Source organism: Syngnathus scovelli, chromosome 1 (assembly GCF_024217435.2).
Source record: "Syngnathus scovelli strain Florida chromosome 1, RoL_Ssco_1.2, whole genome shotgun sequence".
NCBI lineage: Eukaryota > Metazoa > Chordata > Actinopteri > Syngnathiformes > Syngnathidae > Syngnathus > Syngnathus scovelli.
Window position 1 is genome coordinate 25515292 of NC_090847.1, and position 27439 is coordinate 25542730.

The following is a 27439-nucleotide window of genomic DNA, read 5'->3' on the forward strand; positions in this document are numbered from 1 at the left end:
TGTTTTTAACGGCCGATATGAATCTCACTTTGAGTTACCACTGATACATACACAGCTCTAATACAAATATGGGAGGCCTTTACAGAATTAATATTTATCAATAGAATTTATACAAGGCTACTTTTAAAACATTTTTTAAAAAACATTTACATTTTAATTAATATTTTTATTTCGTTAATATATTTTTCTTCCGGGTTGTTCTGACAGATCGTCGCTCTTCGGACACAAAGTATGGCAGCGGACCAAGAGGTATGTACGGCTTCGTGCACCAACTGCACCCTTCTCTTAGAGAGGTTGTCTCTGCTAGAGGGACGTGTCCGCCAGTTAGAGCAGAATAGTGCGATAACAGTAGTTGCGGCGGACACAGACGCGGGCTGTAGTCAGCCCGCTAGCCCGGTTAGCATTAGCCCCAAGCGGCTTGCTAATCGCGATGAGCCAGGTAAGACGCATAGCCGTCCAAAGTCATCTCGGTCTGCTGGCCCTCGCACTTTGGTCATAGGCGACTCCATTACCCGCAACATTACGCTTAAAAATCCAGCCACGGTAATGTGTATTCCTGGGGGCAGAGCACCCGACATAGAAGCTAATCTTAGGGAGCTGACTCGCAATAGGCCTAGTCAACAGCGTAGTTCCAACAACACTAGCTACTCGGACATAGTGATACACGTCGGCTCCAATGATGTTAGGATGAGACAGTCAGAGATCACAAAGAAAAACATAGCGAGGACTTGTGATCTTGCCAGAAAGATGAGTCGGCATCGAGTATTTGTCTCTGGCCCCCTGCCTGGGAGAGGCACTGATGAGAGGTTTAGTAGATTAGTCTCCCTTAATCGATGGATGGCTGGGTTCTGTAAAAAGCAGGGACTGTATTTTATAGATAACTGGTCCTCCTTCTGGGGCCGCCCCGACCTGCTGAGGAAGGACGGCCTTCACCCTAACCGTGAAGGCGCCTTCACTCTTTCTAGGAATATAGATTACTGTTTGAGCCACTCATGACAGGTCACTTTAGAGCAGGTCAGGGCACAGGTGATTAGACCTCCTGTGAGGATGGGTTTGGAGTCTGTTAAGTTAAAGTTAACTAGCGCTAGGCTAGACTTTCAGCATACACATAGCTCCTCGTGTAGACTAGAGTGCGACAGTTTAAATAGTGCTGCAGTACACATAAACACACTTTCTACTGGGGTAGTAGACAAATCCAATCACTCCGTCCCGACCGGTCTTGCTGATGAAACGGTGCCTGTTTTAGATAACTTCACATGTGTAACAAATACTCATCATCAAATTCCCACGGTCGTTTCATCCCACCGCCCTAATAAACTTTTGAGAGGTGATATTAGGCCTAGAGAACACAATTTTACTCGCATCCCGTTTAAAAATCCTTCGATAGATACGCACCCTGATCAACCAATTACACTTAAATTCGGTTTTATGAATATTAGATCACTTCATACGAAAGCAGTTCTCGTTAATGACCTTATCACGGAACATAATCTAAACGTTTTTGGTCTTTGCGAGACCTGGTTAAAACCTAATGAACTGCTGCCACTTAACGAGGCCTCGCCTCCAAATTTTGTGAGCTCGCATGTGGCTCGTCCTCGAAAAAAGGGTGGGGGTGTCGCCCTCATCTCAAATTCTGAGCTTAGATTTAGGCCTCGCTCAATTCACGTATTTAAAACATTTGAAGTTCTCATTGTGCGATCCACTGCGTTACCGTCATTCTATCTTGTTGTTATTTACCGCCCACCCGGGGCTTACTCTGGCTTCCTGGATGAATTTTCAGAAGTTGTGGCTGATCTAGTGACAAATGCAGATAATATAGTTATCATGGGTGATTTCAACATCCACATGAATTCACCGTCGGAACCACTGACTTCGGCATTTCAAACTTTAATCGATACGTTTGGTTTTACGCAAGCTGTACAGGCAGCAACGCATAAGAATGGAAATACCTTAGATCTGGTATTATCCCGAGGACTAGCAACCTCAAATATAACAGTACTGCCATACACTACTGTTCTGTCTGATCATTTTTTAATAAAATTTGAAATTTTAGTTCCTTGTCAAAGACAAGAGAGCAATCAGAATTATAGCAGCCGTAATTTAAACTCCATGACTGCAACTGCGCTATCTGAGTTACTGTCGCCGGCAACCGCCATGTTTCCCGCGTACAGTGGCTCTATCGATAATCTTACAAATGAATTCAATGCGACATTATTAAAAGCCATCGACTCTGTGGCACCGCTACGTCTGAAAACTCGCCGTAGATGGCCAACTCCGTGGTTCACAGATGAAACACGTACGTTTAAACAATTATGTAGAAAGCATGAGCGCAGATGGCGTTTAACCAAACTTGAGGTTTTCCATCAGGCATGGAAGGACAGCCTCCTGAAATATAAAGATGCGCTTATTTTAGCAAAAACTCGTTATTTTTCGCAAGTCATTAATCTTAATAAAAATAATCCTAAATACTTATTTGATACAGTGGCAAAGCTAACTCTGCGCCAGCCGACCCCCGATAGCTCCTTCCACTCAGCTGACGAGTTTATGAAATTTTTTGCTCAAAAGATTGAGTCCATTAGGGACGAGATCAAGAATACCATGCCAATCGCTCCGCCGGTTACTAGCGCTGGGGATCATGCAATAACCCTCTCAAATTTTAAAAGCGTGTCCCTTGAAATGCTTACAAAATTGGTTAGTACGGCTAAACAAACAACATGTTTACTCGACCCGCTTCCAGCCAAACTACTTAAAGAATTATTTCCAATTTTAGGACCGTCCATCTTAAATATAATCAATCTGTCTGTTTCCTCTGGGATAGTGCCAATGGCCTTTAAAACCGCTATTATTAAACCACTACTTAAGCGAGCAAATCTTGACCCGGACTGTCTCAGTAATTATAGGCCAGTTTCAAACCTCCCATTCATAGCAAAACTTCTCGAAAAAGTAGTAGCACAGCAGCTTATTGATTACATGGTCGATAATAATCGATATGACTCTTTTCAGTCTGGTTTTAGAGCCAATCATTCTACAGAGACAGCACTTGCTAAAGTGACTAATGATCTCCTCATAGCTATGGATTCAAATACGGCGTCTGTATTGTTACTACTTGATCTTAGTGCTGCCTTTGACACTGTAGACTTCGATATTTTATTAGGGCGTCTTAAAAGTTGTGTTGGTATCTCAGGGTCAGCACTAAGCTGGTTCAATTCCTATCTATCAGGCAGGACGCACCGAGTGGTCCATGGTAATACGTCCTCTGAGCTTTATAATGTTACTTGTGGTGTCCCACAGGGATCGGTACTCGGACCGATTTTATTTAATATTTATATGATTCCGCTTGGGGGCATAATACGTAAATATAATATTAGTTTTCAATGCTACGCGGATGACACCCAATTATATATGCCGTTATCGATGACAGATCCACAGGACTGCTGTAATCTCGAGGCGTGCCTTGCGGAGATTAAGCAATGGATGTCTCTCAATTTCCTTCGTCTTAACCCGGATAAAACTGAGATGTTGATAATTGGTCCTACTCGTTATCAACATTTATTTAAGCAAACCACTATAACTATAGATAACCGTACTATCACTCAGAGTGATACAGCAACTAATCTCGGGGTAATATTTGACCAAACGCTCTCCTTTCAAAAACACATTAAGAATATAACCAGGATTGCGTTTTTTTCACCTTCGTAATATTGCTAAGATTCGTCCTATCCTCTCGACTGGGGATGCGGAAACTATTATACATGCGTTCGTCACGTCGCGCCTGGACTACTGTAATGTATTGTTCTCTGGTCTTCCTAAATCCAGTATTAAAAGTCTACAGTTAGTCCAAAATGCCGCTGCGAGGCTGCTCTCACGGTCAAGAAAATTTGATCACATTACCCCAATATTAGCCGAATTACATTGGCTCCCGGTCCATTTAAGATGTGACTTCAAGGTTCTTCTACTAACCTATAAAGCACTGCATGGCTTAGCGCCTTCATATCTCGTCGACCTAGTCGTTCCTTATGTTCCGTCTCGTAACCTTCGTTCGCAAAACGCTAGTCTTTTAGTTATACCGAGGGCCAAGAAAATGTCTGCAGGGTCTAGAGCATTCTCTATTCGGGCTCCAGAGCTTTGGAATGCCCTACCAATGGATATTAGAACTACTACCTCAGTAGAAACATTTAAGACACGTTTAAAGACACATTTCTATGAGATGGCCTTTAACTAACTTGTGATGGCCGATTTGGCCGGAGTTTGTTCTGTTCTCTCTGCCCACCTCCTCCCCGGCTGGGGAGGGGGTTAGGTGGCTCGAAAGCGGTTAGCGGCTGGCTGGATTCTCGGGGACCAGTTCGGGATGGGGGAGCTGCGGCTCGGCCCCCTTGAGGACACTGCCAGGACAATCGAGGACACCTCCGACATCCATTTTTTTTTTCATTGATTTTCATATCATGTATTACTTGTGTACTCTCTGCATCCATTATAACCTGGTGATCCTGAAAGGGGGATCCTTCCATCTGTGGTCCCTTCTCAAGGTTTCTCATTTTCCCCTGGTAGGGGTTTTTTGAGTTTTTCCTTGCCCTTTTGGGAGCTTATGATCAGGGGATGCGTTGAGAATAATTGTCAATTTTGGCTATGTGAAGCCCTTTGAGACTGTTTGTGATTTAGGGCTATACAAATAAACTTGACTTGACTTGACTTGACTTTTCAATATTTTTTTGAGTGGCGAGCACAATTGGATAAACTCCAAGAGATGACACAGCAGTTTTCTGACTCCAAACAAACTTTCTCCAGTGCCATCTGGCAGCGCCACTCAATCCGCCTCAGACGGGGCTCTACTTTTTAACGTTAGATCTCGCATCGCTAACGTGCCATCAAAGTGCGACGTATGGCGAGGACGGCAAGCAATTAAAGAATAATCACGCCACGACTCAAGCGTAGCCGCAGCTGTCTCCATCCGAAGGCCGCTCGTTTCATCAGACAAGACAGGTGAAGTGGCGCCGTGCAATTTAGTTGGGAGGTAAAAAAAAAACAAAAAAAACCCCAAGACTTCAAACTAGGCCTGTGTATTTTGAGGAGACCCTGAGAAAGTAATTTATTTCTGTCCCAAATTTGTCCAAAACATTTTGTCCAAATACTACTAAATATAAAAGCTTCCATCTTCTTGAACTGAGAGAAAGAAAAAAACAAAAAGACCCAAGAAATCGGCCATTTTGGACTGAAGAGGAAATTGGCCATTTTGGACTGAAGAAAAAAAATCAGCCTTCAAAACCAGTTTGTCTTAACAAAACCACATTTGGTAGACGTGTCTATCAAAAATAACATTGGCCTTTAAGTATTTTTCAATGTTTTACGGGATTTTTTTTCCTCATTTTAACCACCCCCGGAGGGAACATATAATGAAACTTCATCCGCATTTTCTGGAATTTTTTTTAGGGGTTGTAAAAATCTTATTTTACGGACCCCTGAGATATCCTTGCCCTCAAATGGGAAAAAATCCTAGCTCCATCAGCGGTAGGGATGTCTATCATTCATAGAGCCACAAAAATGTCTCAAAAACCAAAAGTCAACATTGACATAAAACAAACATCACCTTAGTCAGATCGTAGAGCCTCAAAAGGTCGTTCTGGGCCTTCCCAGCGTGCACCCGCTCCCGTTCGCGAGTTACATCCACATCTTCTTCCTCCGTGGATAACGACTTTGCTGAAATAAACCTGGCGAAAGCAAAAAAAAAAAAAAGTCATCTCTTTCTCGGTGGATGGAAAGCTGGTCTGGTTTTCACCTGGGTTTACAGAAGAACTTGTACTGAATGAGAAGGGTGATGGCAAACATGACAGCTCCTTGGATGGACATGGCGCACAGGTACTTTCCCACCATCTCCCAGCTTAGCGGCTCCTTGAAGCGATTCTCGCCTAATAACAGGACAGAAAAAAAAAAAAGGACGGTAAGACGGTAAAGAAAAAGGATCAAAACCGAAAAAGTGTCTTCTTGGCTGCCAACTCGATTTTCTCGGTTCTTTGAGGTATTTGGGCGTATTGCTTGGCAACAGTTCAACATGCCACTTAGCCTTAAAAATACTTTATGAGCACTATGTGGGTCCTTTTTTGATTTTCTCACCAAAGTTGCTGAAGAGGTTGGCCATAGCCTGGTTCTTCGCCATGTCAATAAGTCCTCGGCCCAGACAGAAGTGAGGGAAGATGAGGAGCACTTGTTTCACGATGTCGTTAATGACCGTTATGTTCTGGGGGAAAAAAGGAAACACGCACAGGAATGATATATTTTTTTTCTGTTTTTGGAATCGTTCTGCAACGGACAAACCTTAAAACAAAGTCATCGCAACGCAGTGGCGAGAGCTAATGTGAAATCAATAGGTGAAATTACAGCTCTTCTCTTGGCCGGTTATTCATCACGCAGATGTGAGAGATTTCTCTTCAACGATGATGAAATGCTCAACACCTCCCCTTTACGCCCATTAATCATTCACCGAAAGCTTTTCCAAGCGCAGGAGTACGGAGGCTCTTATCTGACCCACCGCCACGTTCCTGTTCCTTTTCCCATGCCGTGCCTACATTCATAAGCGGGAGGGGGGGAGGGTTGTGTGTGTATATATATATATATATATATATATATATATATATATATATATATATATATATATATATATATATATATATATGTACATACACAACACACATATATACACATATTTTCCACACTATAAGGCGCACCGGATTATAAGGCGCACCTTCATTGAATGGCCCATTTTAAAACTTTGTCCATATATTAGGCGCACCGGATTATAAGGCGCACCTTTAATGAATGGCCCATTTTAAAACTTTGTCCATATATAAGATATATACATTTGGCCCGCGGGCCGGACTTTGGACACACCTGCTGTAGTGGCTCAATATTAGTCCATATATAAGGCGCACCTGATTATAAGGCACACTGTCAACTTTTGAGAAAATTTGAGGTATTTAGATGCAGTTTATAGTGCGGAAAATACGGTGTATATATATGAAATTTACTGTATTTTACATATATATATATATATATGTGTGTGTGTGTGTGTGCGTATATTTATACACTCTATACAAGGACTACTGTCATGGCCTATTACAAAAAAATCTTGGCGTGATTGACAGACGATGCTTTGGCAAAGATTGAAGCAACTCATGGTTTGCAAATGAATAGCGGCTATAAGATGTATGCGTGACGACCGAGGCTATCAAAGAGAATGTGGGAAACCGAGTGCCTTTGAGGATGAACTCTGTTAAGACCACCCCCTGCTGGCTTCGCACCATTGTTTGACGCTAACTAGCAATGACGCTTCGCACATGAGCGCTTGCACAAAACCAACTAACACTTCATAGCAGGTCTTTGCTTTTATACATTTATAAGTGTTATGTAAAACTATTTATATACGCTGTGTTGCAGAGGGCTGGTGGCGCATTTTATGTACGTGTACTGTCTTTAAGCGCTATGTGGCACAATTTACAAATGCTATGCATACATTATCTGGCAGATGCTATGTGGCATATTTCCAAAAGCCTCAAAGCAAATGCTAAGCGGAAAATGTTATATATGATGTGACATTTTATGTACGTTACGTGGCAGGTGCTATGCATTTAGCATTTGCTTTTTAGCAGATGCTATGTGGTACATTTTATACACGCTAGGCGGCATATTCAAATCATGGTTTGGCAAAATATCTATATATATGCCTTGCAGCACACTGCAAACATGCCATGCAACCCATTTTATATCCAGTACACCTTGCGAAACCGCACATTTCCATTCCCGATGTGTCTCATTTTCTAAGCGCTATGTGGCCGATTGTAGTGCTTACGCTATCATCAAAAAGCTCCATCATGAAGGTGGCCACGCTGCCGTTGATGCCGATGAAGAGGTTGACGCAGGTGAGCACCACGTAGGCGGTGCTGGGCACGCTGAACACGAACGACGCCGGGTACATCATGGGTGTGATCGACCACCTGTGGCAATCGGGCAAGCGTCGCCGTTACCTCATCGCTACATGTTTTTCATTTGCTGTATATCACACCATTGGTAGCATACCCGTAGAAAAGCAGCAGCAGAATCAAAGCGGGCAGGTTGGCCGCCGAGACGTATGCTTCTTGTTGAAAGCACAGGAAGATAATGATCACGATGACACAAGGGACGGCGTAGTTGCACTGCAAAAACCGCAAACTCATTGTCGTCTTGCCCGAGCGTCAAATACTGCAGTGACGGCACCACGTACGGCGTCCCAGGCGAAATTGGACAACCAGTAGACGGTCGGGTTCACGCCGCTGACGAACTGCAGGTGCTTGCTTTTGCTCACTCGCTCCTGGATGAGGAAAAGGACAAAGCTTGCGGGGATGAAGGACATGGCGAAGATGACGCAGATGGACAACACGACGTCGGTGGAACTCGAGGCCCTGAGGGGAACGGAGAGTTGAGTGACAGCGAAGGAGGCCTGCTTATCTATTTGCTACTCACAAGGCCACAAAGGAGAGTTGCTCCTTGGTAAGGTTAAGAGGGTGACTGGACGCCGAGATTCCGTAACGCCGGGCGTCCGCTCCCGGCGGCAGACCCGCTCTCAAGATGGCGTTGTTAGCCACGTTGAGGAAGGACACCAAGCTGTGCCACGCCTGGTTGTAGAACCACACCTGAAGCCAAAAAGCGACCAATCACATCTCCCTCTTTCTTTTAAATTCATATAAATTCAAATAATAAATAAAATGATCCCGTCTCAAGGGGGTAACGAGTTAAAGCAACATACACCGTTGCTATACATCCCGATTCCCATTTTGCGTCCACTCACGATTCAAACCGCGTTTAAAAAGTGGGTCAAGAATCTGTTGCGGTTCTCTGAGCCCACGTGGCGCTCGGGGGTGCAAAGCGACAGAGGAAAAAAAGAGAGAGAATGGATGAAAGACAAAAGGCGGAGGGAGCGGGCGCCCCGCTGATGCCACCACACTAATTAGGAGCGTGCGGCGCTAGGAGTGTCGGCTACAAACACTCGCTGGATGGCTTTTGTCGGCTCGCTCTCGCTTTTTCTCCGACTCTCAAACACAAACGTGTACACACACAAAAGTTACACACTCTCTCGCACAGGCACGCAAGCAGAAAGCTACCTTCAGATAGTGTTTGGTTTCCAGCCTCTTGAGCAGCGTCTCGGCTGTGTCGAGGAGCTTGTCCGTCACGTTGGCCTAATGAAGACGAAGCAAAACACGACTTAATTGGACACAGTCAGCAAACTCGGACTATAAGGAACCGGAATGCGGCGGCAGAGGAGCAGCCAGGTTAAAAATGACCTCGACTCAGTTTGGGGCCTGGCGGGACACCAGGGTCGAGGAAATGACGAGCTGGCGATTTCCGCCGCGACGCCACACTGTTCCGAGACGATGGTGCAACAGAGGCGGCCGACACATTGCATGTGTGATCTAAATGCAAATGAGCTCCCCCCCCTCGATGGAGCTCAAATTGATCATCAGCTTGACAGCGATGGCGGCATGGAGTGCGGAGAAAAGCACCAAAAAAAGAGTGCAGGCCCGTCCGTCTTTGCTAACATTTCTCGAAAAACAGCTTTCAAAAAGTCCGAGCCAGTTGATTAACTTCGAATAGTAAACAATTCACCCCAAAAAAGGCTTCATGCTATTTGAAGCCACTAAAGTTTACTGTGAAACTAAATATAAAATAAAAAAAAAATCTGTAGCTTTGCCTTGCAAAAGTCTGTTAGCTTAATGCTAACAAACAATACAAAATGATATTGAGAGCGTTAGCATTGATACTACCAATTTTGGAAGACACCGATATCTAAACCTGAGTAACACATGTGGACATATAATCTGACAATTGTCCAGGCATATATTCTTTATCGTCTACGAAAAATGATTAATAAACCATTCCTCCAATCACCCAAAAACCTGATGGGGTTTCTTACATGGGAGTAATTGAAGATATCTCTCAGGTTCTGGAACGTGGCTTTGATACCTGCATCGTTCAGGCGGACTTGGGACTTGACAACACCAACCGAGATCCCACCATACCTTATAAAAAAAATAAAATAATTATATAAAATAATAAAATAAGTAAGTAAATTAAATGAAAAACACTAACTAACTAACTAACTAACTAACTAACTAACTAACTAACTAACTAACTAACTAACTAACTAACTAACTAACTAAATAAATAAATAAATAAATACATAAATAAATAAAGACGAGAGACCTGGTTTTGCCGGACCGCTCAAAAGTCTTGACCAGGAAGTCAGTCATATTCCGTCCCGTTAAATCCAGGAGCGTGTCGGTTGTGTTCTGTATCCTCTGTAAAAAGTAAATACATAAAATGAATAAATAAAGCATCTTCATAACAGTCAATTAAGTTCGGCTACAAGGAGGGGGGGGGGGTGCCGGCTGATGTCAAAGGAGCTTAATTAGATGCCCTTCTGTGAATAAATGGCTACATTGAAACCTCCAATTAGGAAGACACTCTGCGATGTGGATTCGCCACGCTGCTTGAACCCGTGTGTGTTTGGAGAGTGCTGGCACGATACTAATTAGAGCCGTGACCAACCGGTCGAGATGCGCCGGACGGAGCAGTATTGTTAAACTTTTCTGTTTCACGGGATCCAACTTTTGCTTAGCTCACAATGAAAATAGTGCAAATTTTCACAATGTGGTATCACTCAATCAGGCAAATTTTCGGGACCAACTAGAATTGAATATGAATCTCCAAGAAAAAATTTCTAAGTGAATAATTTTCGTGAAACTGAGAAGAACGGCATGAGTGAAGTTCATTTAAAACATTTTCTTGCTGAATTTTTTGAAATTTAAATTGATGGCTGTTGTTGGGAAATATCTGAATTGGATTATTTATTATTATTATTATATTTATTTATTATTATATTTTATTTTTTTATTTTTGATTATTATATTATTTCATTATTTTATTTTGTTTAATCTAAGAACATGGTTGCCAGATGTTCTTAGATTAAAACGGGAAAATTAAAAGTTATCCATAATGTTTTATTATGGTCCATTTTTTTCACTCAAGATTTATTCAAGTACATTTTTATTTTTTTCTTGAGTCATATAATTCAACAAGACTCTAATTGACTACAGTTTTTGGCCACTCTCCCCAGCTCTTGTGTCAACTTCTAGCGGATTTTTGCATTTCGCAACAGGTTTCGGCCCCGAGCCCCCAAAAATCATGAGGAAACGCCGTAAACGTTGCTTGTCTCTGAATTCAGAATTTCCCAAACTCCTTCTGCTGCCACCTTTCTAGTAAGCAGAACAACGCCGGCTTTCATCCATCAGAAGAAGAATATGTCTTACGACGGGACAAAGAAGAAAAAGACAACTAGCCATCTGGTTTAGCAATCAGGCGACAAAGCAACCTTGACTTATCTGAGAACAAACACACCAACGAATGCAGCGTGCCTCTAATGATATTGGCCGAGCTCCGTGTGACGACATCTGTTGTTACAGAATAGCATCACGCTTTGCATTCAGCTTGTGCAAACTTGCAGGTGTGTGAGGGTAATGCAAAAAAAAAAAAAAAAGCCAGCAGTAATCACATCTTCCCCAACCAGATAAGACCACGGCGGCGTATTGGCACGTCGTTCCGAGGCAAAATTCAAATGTTATCTACGCAAGGGGAAAGAAAAGTCTTTAACATTTAAACATGTTGTGCTCGGCTTTGTGGTCAAGAGTTCTTGCGCAGATAAGCTTTGTCTCCCGCGTTCGGCAAATTGCTTACGAACGACAGCAGTTTACTGAAGCGTGCAGCTTGGGTTACGTTTCCATGGCAACCGCTCACCTTCAGCGGGGCAATATTTTTGGGGCAATGTAGGAAGTGGATTCTCAATAATATTTGAAATTCGAGCCCTGAAAAAATCCTGCCGGCCCTCCGAGAACTTCACGCACGCAGCGTGGCACGTCCAAGCTCAGCTCAGCAATTTGCGAAGAAATTCTGCAGCTGTCTCTTCATCTACGACGGCAAAGTCAATACCTGGCAATTGATGGCGGGGCTTAGCGCCGCCTGCCATTTCCATGGAAACGATGATTTCACACCTCCTGCGGTGTCTTTGCTTTTTTCTTGTCTTCACTAGAGTTTCTCAAGGACGGCATAGTGAGGACGGGTAGGATTAAAGCAGCCAGTGAAGAAGCGGGCACACTTTGTCATGATTTATTCAACAGGGGGAAGCTTTAGGAAAAAAAAAACAAAAAAAAACGTGTGTGTGGGTCAAAGGGAATTCATCTTGGCAATGTGCTTTGCTTTGTGTGGGTGGTCTCTTGTCACTGAAGTACATTCAGTCATGCCCACATTGCTCCCCGTAATCCATTCCTCCTCATTGACCATCTCGGTGAAAACAAATAGTTGAAGACCAAAGACGAATGATGATTAATGCCCGTCAAATGAACGTACCTGCGGAGGCGGGAGCCCCCCTGCGGCGGGCGGACATTCGGGCAGCATCATTTGGCGTTGAGGAGTGCTACACTGGCAAGAAGGGGAGGGGTTGGACATGCTCCAGTTGCCCTCTAGAAAGACGTCGGTCACCGACTGGTCCACAGATGGCGTGAGCCAATCGGAGAGGCGGGAGTCACAAGGTAACCCCCTGCAGGGAAATGTCAATGACACAACATTTTCAGCAAGTATTTATTTTGGTGGCTAAAAAAATTAGTATTGAGCAGCCGGGACGGAAATGTCGATTTTGGTCATTTATGCCAATAAAGACGTACAATTAGAAATGATCCCAGTGAGGCTCGTCCAGTTTCGAATGTGACATTATGGATTCATATGACACACAGCGAGTAGGATACATGAACCAGGATAGTAGTTCATTTTGGCTTAGCGATCAATTTCCGGTTTATTGGCTCATTATTTTTTCCCTATTGCCAATGCTTGAGGCAAGAGTGGCTTTTTACTGCTGCTGCTGCCACACTCATGTTGGATATATATATATATATCTCACTGATATTAAACATCAACGTGGCACTGAAAGAACACTCACGGGATTGGGTCGCCGTCCATGCAACGTGTTCCGAAGCCGGGATTGTTCACCAGGGTTTCTACCACTTCGGACACCTCAGGATTTCCTGGTGCATCGTTACTGCAAAGAATAGACATTTAATGTCATCTGGACAAGTATCTCAGCTACAAGCCATAGTCTGGGAAAGGCAGGCAAGTCTTGACTTGGTGGAAAAGGATTCCAGTCTAAGGTGTCGTCACTATCAAACCTCTGAGTTCCAGAACTCCAACATTTTTTTCCAAGTTAGCACCCAAGATATTTTCCCGTCCGTACATTTTTTCCTGCATCACTTTGGGGCTTAACTGTAAATCAGAAAAATGTATTGTGCACCTGCTGACCAACAGTTTCCCCAACAGAGTTTCCGATTGTCTGTGTACCCAAAGCTTTCCTCAGGGACTTTGTAGAAAAGATTGTAGCCACTGTAGCCTGGGAGTGGCAGAACGTCAACGAATTGAACCCCCCCCCCCCCCTCCCCCTCCGTTAATCCATCAAAGAAATCCATCAAATGGCCATCGGCCATGATAGAAAGACTCATTATGCGTAAAACCTTTGTCCCTCGTGTTGGCTGGAGCACACACTCTTAAGTACATACCGCAGGTCCATAAAGACCTCAGATGTGGCTCTCGGCCAACAATGACCACAAGCAAGTCGGCCGTGTGGATTATTATCATACTCATTGTCTCATTTCGAGGCATCTCCATGAAGGTCGTACGGCCGTTTCCTTAGCCACCAGTGAGAGTAATCGAAGTGGTCCCGTTGTAAAAATGGATTATGTGCAGCCATCTGTTCTGCAATTAACAATGGCTGGGTTACCACAGTGTTCCGAGGTAATAAAAACCGGACTCGGGCATTGCGTATGTACACCGAAAAGGCGGAACTAATGAATCCGGGCACCGAGCGAAAGCTGAGCTATTAGAGGGAAGCTTTAGGAAAGCGCAAGGCTAACATACAGTACTAACACAGGCTAGCTGGGTTCAGAACCTCTTCCATCTTAATCACTCATCGGTGTGAGGTAAACGGGACGGTTTATGAGGCACGCCTCCGTGGAGAGACGTGGCGCGTGGAGTCGCTTTTAAGTGGGCACTTTCAAGGTCACTCGAGCGAAAAGACAATATTCGGTAATTGTGAGAGCGAAGGTCAATGAAATGTAGTTTGAAAATTACAACTATGGAAAAAGTTATTAGAACAACCGGGCCAGACGGCCATGTAGAAGACAAAAAGGGGAAGGCAGCACGGAACAAATTTATTCGAACCACGTGAGGATTTAGTTTAAAATATGAACTCACCTCCAGATGGATTGGTGGGTGTTTTAGAATAGATTAAATAGATGAGATCTATTACTGGACGGACATAGATAGATAGATAGATAGATAGATAGATAGATAGATAGATAGATAGATAGATAGATAGATAGATAGATAGATAGATAGATAGATAGATAGATAGATAGATAGATAGATAGATAGATAGATAGATAGATAGATAGATAGATAGATAGATAGATAGATAGATAGATAGATAGATAGATAGATAGAGATAGATAGATAGATAGATAGATGGATCACTAGCTAGCTAGCTAGCTAGCTTGATAACCGCTAAGCGATGAAGAAATGCATCAGAAAGACAAGATCAAGGCTTACTGTGCGGAACAAATAGATTGCAGGCACAATTGGCAAGAGATCAACACGTACAATCAACATCTATTAATCTGACATGCGTCGGTGCTGCTGTCTTGTTTAGCAACTTCTGGGCTCAGCACAACAGAACAGCTCTCACTACGCCAGAGAGCTACAATTTTATTATACAATATGAGCCAAGGCCGCAGTTAATTGTGTTAAGGTAACATCAGGGGAAATAAAATACCTGCAGGGTTGGATAGATTATCTTTTAGATAAGAAGTTATTCTTTTAAACGAGTGATTGGCACTGAGTAATGTCGGAATCCTTTGGGGGTAGACCCTGGAGAGTTGAGTGCAATGAGTCGACAGTAATATGCTAATCCAGTCCTCCAAGGATTACGCACGAAGTGTTGGAATTGTGAACTGATTGAGATGTCAACGCAAATCTCCCAAGGCCTTGTCACTTATTGTGAGATTGCTGATAGAGATGCCATGTAGGAACCAGAGAAGAAACAACGGTTACCTGAAGAAGGTGGTCTGAGGCAAGCCGTACATCCAGGGTTGCAGTTCCAGACTGGGATATTCGGCGAATGGCGGAACGATGAGTGAGACGATCAGGGCGAGGCACACAAAAACGGCAGGCAGCACCACCTAAAATACAAAAGCAATTGTTGGAGATGTACGAGATCGTAAATTTGGATAAATCAACACTGGACTGGACTTTTTTTTTTCAGCCTCAGCATGTTGGTGAATTGATATTAAATCTTATGAGAAAATGATTCACTACATCAGGATAGTTCATGATAAGTTTTTTATATTCTTTTTTTGGGAGTTCTTTTTGTTTCTTAAAAAAATCCAATTCTCTCAGACATAATTCGTTTTTCCTCATTTCATTGTTGGGAGCCGGCTTATAGGTCAGATATCTTTAAAGCTTAATCACTTGTATGTTTGGGGGAGAGCCGGCGTACGCATGATTAATTGGCCTTTCGCGCAAGTTTGCAAATTTCCGCCTCTGGAAATACGAAAACTCACGGTACCGCCGAGAAGCAAGATAAAGAGCGAGTGATGACTGAAAAGCTTAATGACAGACGCTCCTCTCTTTCTCTCTCTCGTTCTCTCTTGTTCTCCCTTATTCTCTTATTTGACAGTAATTGCAGGTGACAGCTGGTACTTCTCCTATTGAGAGCGCAGCGAAAAACAAAGTCATTAAGGCTTCGTAAAAGCCAAAGCACTCGCCATGAACAATGCATGAGTTTATCGGGGATTTCAAGACGTGGGTGGCCAAGCTGGACCCGGATTGGCTTTAAACACAAAAACAGATTCATTTTATGATGTGGCTCATCATCATCTCAAGTGTATTTCCAGGATGAATATGCAAAAATGGAATGTCTCTTCAGAAAACAAAGATAACTGCTGATTTTTATGCCAAGTGAAAGAATTTAGAAGCCAGGGAGTGCCTCAGGGCTCCGTCCTGGAACCCTTGCGTTTTCGGTCTTTTAACTGAATTGATACACAAAATTGCACTTTTGATGCAAATGGTGCTGTGACTACATTATGAAATTGTGAGTGGTAAAAATCGTGACCAGTCGCCATCTTGGGAGGAATATTAATCACCGTTTTTGTATGCCAGCCGCCTGAGGGTCTCATATTGGAACAAACAAAAGTGTTTTTTTTTGGCCATTTTGAAGCCAGTGTACCTCAGGGGTCCGTCCTAGAACCACTACTATTCATGTTTCATCCTTCTTTATATGTTACAAGTGAATTAATACACAAAGTTGCACTTTTATGAATTCATTTTCACTCAACTTGTTTTTTTGATACATTGGGTGTTTACTAAAGCCGCTCTTCATACCCTATTATTATTTTTGAATTAAATCTTCACATGGCAGCTGTCAGAACTGATGACATCTGATGGCTTGCCGCACTTATTCTAATATTTTAAATAATTGCCATACCTTGGTAACCGCTCCTTGTGAAATGAATTCTGACGCTTCGGAAATGTACGCTGTTTATTGGTTTTGACTTTGGAAATTATAGAGAAGAGAAACAATACAGAGGTCCATTTATTGGGCTAATTGCAGCCTGTCATCTGTGCAATTATGGCGTGGTTGTATTTAATATGCGACTAATGAAAACACATGATTAGCATGCGACATGAAATGGAAAAAAAAAAGTTTGCCTTTTGAGTGCCAATCACAGACACGAGGTGGGCGGGAGCAGTCAGCATGACCATATGAATGCATTGCCAGGGATGACATCATCGTATCGACATTTACCGATTATTTCCAGTTCAATCAAATTAATGCCCACTTAGATGACCCAATTTTCCCAACCTCTAAAATACACATCCGTGGGCGATGAACAACATCTCTGTCGATATATATCGCGATACTGATATTTTGTGTGTAATTGAACGGCGTCAGTTTAAGAGCTAGACAAGTATGTGATCTTATGAATGCTGTAGGCTTTTTCCAACACAGACCGATTTTTCTGTATAACACAAGATCCTCCGAAACATCACTCTCGCGTTCCACTTTATTTCATCAATATGACAGACGGAGGCCATTACCTGGGCAATGAGTCCCTTGCGGCTCCTCCTGGCATGGTGGAAGCGCTTGATGAAGAGAGCCAGGAACTGCCTCCTGATCAGCTGCCATCCGACGATGACCGTCGAGCCCCTACCGCCGACATCGGTGTCCCTCTGTAAAACTGATGTGGACACGAACCCCCACCGGGATGTTTATCACGCCCACAATGACAAGCGTGCGGAGACTAGTGACCTGATCAGGTAATGTGTCAAACGTACCACCTGCTCCTTGTACATTATTTGTCGTGGTCATTTTTGGACTAGTTTTGTTTAAAATTATGATAAATACAACTATGTACCTGTCATAATATTTTATCATATATATTTTCTTTTATTTTAATAATTGAGGTATGTCAGACTTTTTAAAAGTATTGTACATTTTGTAATTCTGATATTTAACATTAAAATTTTAGCACAAAATCCACATTTTATGATGTAAAAGTTTTGTAGCTTTTATTTTTTCACTTAAAATAGATAGACAAAATATTTTATCACATAAAATAAATGATTAGGATTTCAGGGGCCATAATATGTTCTGACAAAACAACAACAAAAGAAGTAATATGCTTACAAAAAGAATTTTAAGAAAAACTAAAAAATTTAGAGGCAGGGGTGTGCCTCACAGCTCTGTCCTAGAACCACTGCTACTTTGTTTTCAGTCTTATATACTTCATATCCGAATCAATACACAAAGTCCTGAGCACTTTGAGACTACGGACTTACTACTACGGACACACGATGATGATGATTATTATTGAAAAAAAATCTCTGTTTATGGGTGTTTTTATTTTTGTCATGACAATATTTCATTAAGATTTTGTCTATTCTCATACAAATCCAGGGAATAATTTTTTTTTGTGTTTTTACCACTCTTGATCAACATAGCAATTGCTAGCATATTAGCATTTTCAACTAATCAAATATTTTTGGAGGAACAAACTTACCTTCCACTTGACTGGCAAACATTTCCATGTCACCTGCACGGAAGCACAGAAAAGCAAAAGCATGCCAAGTGACTTAGCTGCATTATTAAATGGTTCCGCTGCTCTTTTCTTTTTCGGTTCATATTCTGAAATAGATGCAATGAGACTTGCCGCTCGCCTCCTTTTCCTTTTCGGGATGGACGGTGGCGGCCGAGATGCTGTTCCTCTTTGTTGCTGTGGGAATTAAAAATAAAAGATGCTCTTTTGGCCTGACCCAATTTGGGGTTATAAATAACATTTAAAAAGTACATTAAAAAGGCAGCACAATATTTCTGCTAATAAAAGGGACTTACTTGAAATGTCTTCTGCATCCACTCCTGTGTCTTCAGCGACTTTTAAAAAAATCTGAAGGAACAATTGTTTTGTTTCTTTTAATGTAAATTTTGTTGTAAAGTTAATCGTCTGTACTCCCGCTTGGCCGTACCTCTTCCAGAGTGGTGTCAGATATGCCGTAGCTGGTCAAACCCAGGTCGGCCATGGCCAGGTCCAGCTCACGGAAAAGACGGGCAAACGTTCCATCGTGGGCGCCGTCGTAGGGCAGGACGTAGGTGATTTCATAGCCGATGCGCTCCAAGAAGAGCGCCCGCGGGACGTGGCGATGCACCAGTTGACCCAGCGTTGTCAAATCTGCCCAGAAAAAAAACAGAACAAAAAACAAACAAAAAAATTGTATTTTTATTCCTTATCTTTCAACTCAGCATACAAGTCCGCCCTTGTTTTAGTGTGGAATTTGTATTAATTGTTTTGATCTTTGTTCCGATTAGTTTTAGGGTTAATTGTTGTTTATTTCATTTTGATTTATGTACAGTTGCAATTGTTCTTTACTCTAAGTATAATTGAGTAGCTATTAATTGGAAAAAGATGAAAATGCTATTTTTAGGGAGACAAGTCATAATCATATGGGGATTAAATTATTATTATTATTATTATTATTATTATTATTATTATTATTATTATTATTATTATTATTATTATTATTTTAATTGAAATCATACAGAGACAAATACATTTTTAGGTGAAAATAACTTGTGATCCTACAAAGATCAAGTGCTCGAGTTGTAATTTTATGTGCATGGGTAAAAAAAGAATTAAAAAAAATCTGACAGGTAAACAAATCATATTTTGAGGTTGGGAGGAGTGAGCTTGATTTCATACACGATGTTAATCTCACCGGTAGGATGGACTCCTTCGTAGTTTCGGCTATCCATGGTGGTGTGGTCGTGGGCGCTGCTTCTCCCTGAAGGACGTTCCTGCTCCTGCCAGAGACACAATTGGATTACAAACAGACAGCCTCAGCCACTTAGAATGATGAACAGCCACTCCTCGACAACTCCGGCCTCGCGCTAACTGAATAACGGCAGGCGCGTTTTCCACTTAAGGCCGCTAATTGAAGCGGAATGTGCCAAACAAGCTCGTTTTGATCCCAATTAATGGTGGCGACCGATCAAACAAGCATTCAATTGTTTGTTTCAACTGTCTTTTTTTGAGAATTTTTTTTGCAGAAAATTTGCAACCGTCTTTTTTTGAGAATTTTTATTTTTACAGAACATTTTTAATTTTATGAGATTTTTTTAGACCGCATATTGATTGGCGGGTTTTTCCGCGTGTGAGTGTTTGTGTGTGAGTTGTAGTGAACAGCAGCTTTTTACCATTTTTCTTTCACTTCACCCAAATTTGAATCCAAAGCAAGCTTCAAGGGTTGTTTGTTTATCAAGGGCACGTACCTTGACCAGCGTGAGGTAGTAGCCCGTGCCGAAGCGTTTCTTCAGGAACAGGGACGACCCGCAGCATCGCATCCTGCCATTGGCGATGATGGCGATGCGGTCGCCCAAGATGTCCGCCTCGTCCATGTGGTGCGTGGACAGGATGATGGTGCGGCCTGAGGAGACGGGGCGGAGGAGGAGGGGGTAGTTTTAGCCACTAATCGCCATGGCAACAAAGCAGCACAGAACACGTGGGCAGGAATTAAAATCTTGATGGAGACCAGGGTTACCATGCAACAGGCTGGATTATTTTTAGCTCCTTTTCTTTTTGGGGGGAATTGAGAGGCATCAAACTGAGTGAGCAAAATCACATTATTAACTTTGGAGTGGAAGCGTCGCCAATTTGAACGGATTGATGTAATATTTGGTTTAAAAATTAGTTCAGTAATTTAACCAAGAAACAAATAGGGAAAAAGTCTTTATTATTCCACGCAAATTGTATGGGAATAAAGATTACATTGAAAATTTTCAAGGATAAATTTCTAATCTTAGATATAAAAAAAAAATCTAGGAAAAAAAATATAATCACAAAAAAGATTTAAATTTCCATGCATAATTGTAAACTAACAAAATTATAAAAATAATATTCATATTTTGTTGACAAATAAATTGTACAAAAATTCCTTTGTATTTTTTCAAGAACAGTTGTATGAGGATAACGAATTTTTTTTCTTTTCAAGTTGACCTGATTTTTATACAATGAAGCCTTTTATTTTTGTTCAAGTGCATCTTTGCTTCATTTAGAAAACCACACGTGTCCTTCCCCCTCCTTCCCCCGTCCTCAGATTCCCGCCGTATGTGCTAATGAACACGTGTGGCAAGCTACGACGTGATAGGAAACCCACCACCTTTGCCATTGCGCTGTGATGCCTCTTGAATCCAAAAAACCCATGTATAGCACTATTATCTAAATATTAAATGAAAAATCGTAGAAGTGGAACATGATTCAAATCACCCTGCTGCCTGTTCAGAACAGACGTAAGCTTACGCTATGAAATACCCGACGGTACTTTTTAAAAAAAAAAAAAAATCACAGTTGTGAAGTTCAAAGGCCTGGGGCATTTGAGCTTCTGGCGGGCGTACCTTGTTTGTACTTGAGGAGCAGCTCCCAGATCCCCCTGCGGGCGTAGGGGTCGACCCCTGCTGTGGGCTCGTCTAAGATGACAACTTTTGATCCTCCGACAAACGCGATGGCCACCGACAGCTTCCTCTGCATGCCGCCTGGAAACATTCATCTGCATGTCGGTGGATGTATGCGAGAGCGTGTCAACATCAAGTTTCCTTTCATAATAAGAAAGGTGGTCCGCCGTCACCCGCTGTGAGTTATTTCAGTCGGCGCTCGTCACGAGACTTTCCATCAAACCTCCAAAGTTAGATTTCAGCTCGTCTGGCACCCTAGTACTGATTTTATCCAATTCAACAACCCGGCACGTTCAAAACTAACTGAATTTGTGAATGTAATTATGTGAATGACCTTAATTTCTTCTACTTGTATTAGGAAATATAACTGTGATTTCCCTCTATGATATTTTGGTATTATTTACATTATTAACATGGTTTTATTTCAACTTCATACTCGTAAATTTAAGAGTAGGAAAATGCTGCTGGTTTGGTTAGCAACACACCTGACAGGTTCTTGGCCAGGTCTCGTCTCTTGTGCGGCAGACCGACATCCCGGATCATCTGCTCCATCTCGGCGTCCACCTCGGCGCGACTCAGTCCCTTCAAACGGCCGTAGAAGTAGATGTGCTCCTCTACCGTCAGCCTGCCGATGGAAAATAGCAAAACAGTCTCCAAATAAAGCTGTAAAGTATGATAGAAATGAAGTAGTAAACAAATGTGACAAGGAATTTTTCCAGGGGATGGTTATAATATTGTGCAAAAACCTTTAATGTTGATAACCTCAATGATGAAGTTAAATATAATAGTCAAATGATAATTTTTTTAAAAATACATGCAAAAATTTTGCGCTGATTCAGAATCTGCTCTTGTTTTTTTCTCTAACACATCTGATTTTCATAATATGATAAAACTAGCTTATAACACGCAATATCATAATATATTTAGTAATATTTATGAATTAAAAGTTATGTTTAGCAATAGGTTGATATTTTTCTGAATGGTCAGAACAATAATATACAATGCATGATAAAATTTGTGTTGCGTAAGCTTTTCGATATTAAAGTTAAAACAAAAAATTTAAAAACTGAGTTGCTAGAAAAAAAGTAGATGTCTTTTTTTAAATCAGTATCAAAAATATATTTAAGTAGATATAACGCCCTCTGATTAAAATTTGCTGTTGATCAGAGTAATTGTAATCGAGTACAGTTGTAATATTAGAGAAAGAAAAAAAAAAGTCTACCCTCATCTTTACCGGAAAAAAAAGGATTAGGGTTTGCTCTTACTCGTCAAAGAGGACGTTATGCTGGGGGCACATGCCCAAGTGCCGGCGGGCGCCATCGATGTCGGTGCAAATATCGGAGCCGTTGATGACTGCCGTGCCTGACGTGGGCGGGAACAGGCCCGTCAGAATTGACCTGCACGGAAAGACGCGTTTAGCACTGGAGAAAAGAAATGCCTTGTTTTTCTTTTCAGGAAAACCCCCCAAAACATATGCATATTAGTAATTTGTGGTACACTGAGAAAGAAAAATCAGTTCAATTTTTATTTGAGGGAGGCGTTAATTTGCTGCATACATCATCACAAAAAAATAAACACCTTATTCAAATAAAGGGCCTTAATTTTTCCATTCGAAAAAATGGGTAGGAACGGCAATAACTTCCATTTAATACAATTATTCTGTTTAATGCGCAACACAAAAAGCTGAAAATGCAATTATGTTCCTCTACTCATGTCATCCATAAAATAAATACCTCTCTCAAATAAGAGGTCTTCTGTTCCTCAGTCAGGAAGAAAATATTGACATTAACAATTACATCACTCCAATCGACACAGAAACCCGATTACACTCCGCGTGATCTATAAAAATAAATAAATGCCTCCTTCAAATAAGCTTTCCCCTTCCCCAATCAGAAAATTCTCGTAGACTTGCATGGTGGTGGTTTTCCCGGCTCCGTTGTGGCCCAGGAAGGAGGTAATGTGATTTTCGTAGAAGTCGACGCTCAGCCCGTCCACAGCCAGCTTATTTCCTGTTTTGTAGATTTTGACCAGGTTGCGTACCGACACGCCGACTTTTAGACTGGGGTCCGATTTCTCCAGATATTCTTAAAACGAGACAGAAGAATGAGATGGATTAAAATATTAGGTACCGTATTTTCCGCACTATAAGGCGCACTGGATTATAAGGCGCACCTTCAATGAATGGCCTATTTTAAAACTTTGTCCATATATAAGATATATACATTTGGGCCGCGGTCCGGACTTTGGACACGCCTGCTGTAGTGGCTCAATATTGGTCCCTATATAAGGCGCACCTGATTATAAGGCGCACTGTCGGCTTTTGAGAAAATTTGAGGTTTTTAGGTGCGGAAAATACAGTGTAAACTATTATCACACAAAAAACATCTTTTTCATGATTATATAGGAGCCAAGGTGAGTGAAAATTGTCCTTTCCTAAGACGCACGTCTTTTTGTGGCAAAATTACCCAATGGAAAAGGCTAATTGTATGTAGTTAAGGACCCAAAACAGGCCAGAATGTTAATTGGAACAAAAGTGCCATCATCTCCTGACGCAACAAGGAAGGTACTAATGTTAGTCACCTGCACGTCTTCAAATGTGTGTGTGGTTACTTCTTACCGTTGTGCAAGGAGCTGGTGGCGTCCTTTTGCAAATCAGGTGCAGAGGGGCTGCCACACCAGTAAGAAGCTGTGAACGGGAAGTACCAAGGCCTGGGGATTCCGTACTGGCCTTGGTTGATAAAAAAAAAAAAAAAAAACCTCGTGACTCGAAATTCAATGGCGACATGTCTAAACATGAAGTCATCTACCTGGGAAGACACTTTCGATGTACCAAGTGAGCGTCCAGTAGAGGGCGGCGTCAAATAACATCATGCCGATGGACACGGCAAAAGTGTAGCGCTCGCCCTCCTCGGGACTCCGGCCCATGTTGGACCACTGGATACCGACGCCTTGCTCCTCATATTTGGAGAAGCTCTCGCAGCCAAAACCGAATGCCACGCAGGACAATAAACTCTGAGGGAAAACAGAAAGCCGACGCTTGTGTGACTGTTTACAGGCGGCAACGCACACAGGTACATAGTTTGTTTGATGCCGTGTCGCATTGTGGAACACCCATAAAAAAAAATATGCTTTTGCATAGCCATTCAAAACAAATCATAAATCCTACACGGAGGGGGAAATTGCCAGTGACGCTTTTGCCCATGAAACATTAGCCGCTACCGCCTATCGCTCTGCATCATCGTGTTGCTTGCCAGCTGCCGCCTCACGCCTCATTTGCTTGCAACATTTGTGCTCCGGAAGAAGCATTTCCTGCGGCTTCCGAAGCAAACCGTCACCGATTCCGACTGCGCTTGGGCGAGCGGCTTCAATGGCTCGTCGTTGCGGCTGTTATACCCTTAACCCTCCTTTTATGTTTGTTTCTTTGGTTGTTGTCAAGTACAACAGAAGAGTCAAACTCTGGCCCGTGGGGCAAATTCGGCCCTTGGTGTAATTCTATTTGGCCCGCGAAGACAAATTGTGCGTCAACTTTATGTGTCAATACAAAAATTGCAAATTGTCTTCACTTTTAAAAAATAGAGATGCTACAAGCAATTTTTTATTTTATTACAATTCATCAACAGTTTTTACTAGTCTCTGATTTCAAAACTAGTTATCAGTTTGTTGTGTAGTCTATACTGAATAGAATATAAAATGTTCATACATAATGGCCCTCAAATGGAAATTATGACTACGATGCCGCCCGCGACAAAAATGAGATTGACACCCCTGGGTTAAGCGTTACAACAGATTATCTCTTGGGAACATACCAAAAACAGACCCTCAATTAATCCCCCAACAACAAACATTGCAAAAGAAGTAATCAATATTTATCCCTATTAACTACAAAATAACCTTAACCATAGTGAGACTGAAGTAGACTCGGGACAGTCCAAGTTTGACCCAGAAAGCAATCCGATCTTTCGAATGTAACCATTTTACTTTAAAGCAACCCGAGGCATTCTGAATAATTGGGTAGAAGTTTCCATATGAAATTGCGAGGAAGATGCATAGAGGGTATTCTTGGACATGAAAGGATTCCTACCTCAGTTGGAAGAAGAACAAATGCAAATATGCCTGGAGCTCAGGTTTGGCACACAGCCGCCATCTGGTCGTTGCATTTAGGTGAAAAAAAAAAAAAAAAAATCACCCCGATTAAAGTCTTCATTATCAGGGACAATGTAAGGGGAGAGTGTGTATCCCTTGACACGGTGTAATATCTACCACACTCGAGGAGAGAAGAAAAACCTCCGGCCTGATAAAGTGCAGGCATGATCTGGATAGCAGCGCGGTCAGGGAAACATTGCTTATGCTAATTAGCGGGCTAAAAGGCTATCCGTCTTGGAGAACCAGGGGAGAAAATAAGATCTCAGCACTTTTGGGTACTATAAGGCATTTGGTGTTAAGTGAGTAGGAGAGTTTTTGCTAAAGGCTAATGGTGAGGAAGTTAAGCTCCCCTTGTATGCTGCCACTAATAGCAATTAAAAGCTAATCAAGCTTGATTAATGACTGAATTGAGCAGTGGAAACCTTAATGCTAACCCTGAGCATATTTCTTTTCTACGGAATTCTACAGCAAATAAAAACCTAACATTGACCTCAAAATTTAACCAGAAATGCAAAGACCAATTTGGAAACCTACCTAAATATAAAAACACAAATTCAAACCTTGAACCCTTAACCAAAAACTCGGTCCACGGTTTGTGAAACCAACAACACCAAATCATGACCTCCAACTCAAATCTCCGAGGCCTCAACCCAAAAATGGAAGAGTAACATAGAACCCTAAACTCGCTAAATCTAAAAATTTGAATCATAACCATCACCTCTAACTTCAAAACCTATCCTACGAAAACCTTAACCCGAACTTGACCAACCGGACCAATCATGTTTTCCAATCTGGAAACGAGTCCATCCATCCAAATGTTTTTCTCAAATGACCGAGGATTCAACCTAGGAAGTCCTAGGTAGCCCGACTCCAGATGAAGGATGAAAGCTACGTCAGGTGCCAATAAAAAATATTACTGGCTGTCAACACTGATTGCTGCTATTCAATTGACTTATGAGCAAAACGTCCACGTGAGTTGTTGAATCGGGCAGGCAAGGAAAGACGCCTGCACTGACAATCTCTCTCCCTAGCGACAGTAAAGATTGGCAAAGTCATACGTCTTTGCCGGCGGAAAGGACATCTTAAGGACAAATGATGGCGGCACTGTCATAAAGGTCACAGAAGAAAGACTGAAAGTTGATCAATGGTTCATCGTACACGACGGGCCACGTGGGATGGCCGAGAGTAACTTTAAAGCTTTTATCCGAGTGACAATCAATGATTTTGCTTTTTCTGTGTCAAACATATTTTTTTCCATGCGCAAATCCATTAGGAACAAGCGACATCACTCCGGAGGGTCTTACCGCCGCAACCTTGGGTCCGAAACCTAGGACATCCCTCCAGGCGTAGCAAAGAATGTGAGGTAGGTAGAGGACAAAGTAGATGAGGCCGCCGCAGGCTGCCGCCAAGTTGGCCTTGGAGAAGAAGACGCTGATGAAGAAGCACTGGGTGACGGTGGTCAGGCAGAACACCAACAGGAAGACAAAGATGAGGCTGGGGTCGCTGTACTGCAACACTTTGCCATACTGAGGAACAAAGAAAGAATTGCCAGACGTGATCGTGGTGAACATGAGGGATCGTCTGGCTCATCAAAAAGAGTTCATTCAAAGGATGAACCCCGTGCCTGATTTTTGAGATTTGTAAGAGAGAAAACTGGCATGATTACAAAGACTGAATGAAACCTGTAGGACGCTTGTCATTTTTATTTAAGCATGGTCAAAGGGGTCAATTATATTTCCATAAATTGCTAGAAAAGAAAGAATTGGATTATGAAGGTATGATTCAAATTTGGAAGGATTACCTTGGCATGATCACGACTGGAAAACCCCACGGGACCAAAGACTAAACCACTGTGTAGCCTTTAGCAATCCCATTTGTCTGTCAGGCTAATTACAAAATGCATTCATTTTCTCTCACTCTGTCCCAGAATGACTCTAAAATGAGGCATTGGCTCCTCCTGGGTTCATTTTAAAATCAGCGGGATCACCTTGAGTATAAGAGCAAGGAGCAGCGAGCTGATGGCCAACGGCAGCGCGCTGGACACGGCCCAGCTCAGCCAATAGATGGCGCTTCTCAGGCCCATCATCCTCACCGTCTCCTTCAGTCTGGCTTCTTTCTCGCCCACAATACTTTTAACCACCATTGCCACCGAGTAGATCCAAGCCAGTGTCATGT

General features: G+C 42.2%; 1 protein-coding gene across 1 annotated transcript in view; it reads right to left on the reverse strand.

Annotated features, from left to right (window-relative positions):
* Positions 1–27439, reverse strand: part of LOC125977512 (phospholipid-transporting ATPase ABCA1) — a 58925-nt gene that overhangs the window by 6871 nt on the left and 24615 nt on the right. Inside the window, exons 16-42 of the mRNA XM_049734067.2 lie at positions 26569–26790; positions 23929–24133; positions 23739–23849; positions 23034–23205; positions 22387–22518; positions 21607–21746; positions 21065–21202; positions 19943–20097; positions 19390–19474; positions 18643–18845; positions 18512–18563; positions 18330–18392; positions 18180–18212; positions 17218–17357; positions 15172–15299; positions 13013–13111; positions 12427–12616; positions 10228–10322; positions 9938–10043; positions 9129–9203; positions 8491–8660; positions 8252–8429; positions 8068–8183; positions 7841–7985; positions 6109–6232; positions 5774–5903; positions 5585–5705 (exon numbers count right to left, since the gene is read on the reverse strand). Of these exons, the coding sequence (XP_049590024.1) occupies positions 5585–5705; positions 5774–5903; positions 6109–6232; positions 7841–7985; positions 8068–8183; positions 8252–8429; positions 8491–8660; positions 9129–9203; positions 9938–10043; positions 10228–10322; positions 12427–12616; positions 13013–13111; positions 15172–15299; positions 17218–17357; positions 18180–18212; positions 18330–18392; positions 18512–18563; positions 18643–18845; positions 19390–19474; positions 19943–20097; positions 21065–21202; positions 21607–21746; positions 22387–22518; positions 23034–23205; positions 23739–23849; positions 23929–24133; positions 26569–26790 (3528 nt within the window). The remainder of the gene's footprint in view (positions 1–5584; positions 5706–5773; positions 5904–6108; positions 6233–7840; positions 7986–8067; positions 8184–8251; positions 8430–8490; positions 8661–9128; positions 9204–9937; positions 10044–10227; positions 10323–12426; positions 12617–13012; positions 13112–15171; positions 15300–17217; positions 17358–18179; positions 18213–18329; positions 18393–18511; positions 18564–18642; positions 18846–19389; positions 19475–19942; positions 20098–21064; positions 21203–21606; positions 21747–22386; positions 22519–23033; positions 23206–23738; positions 23850–23928; positions 24134–26568; positions 26791–27439) is intronic.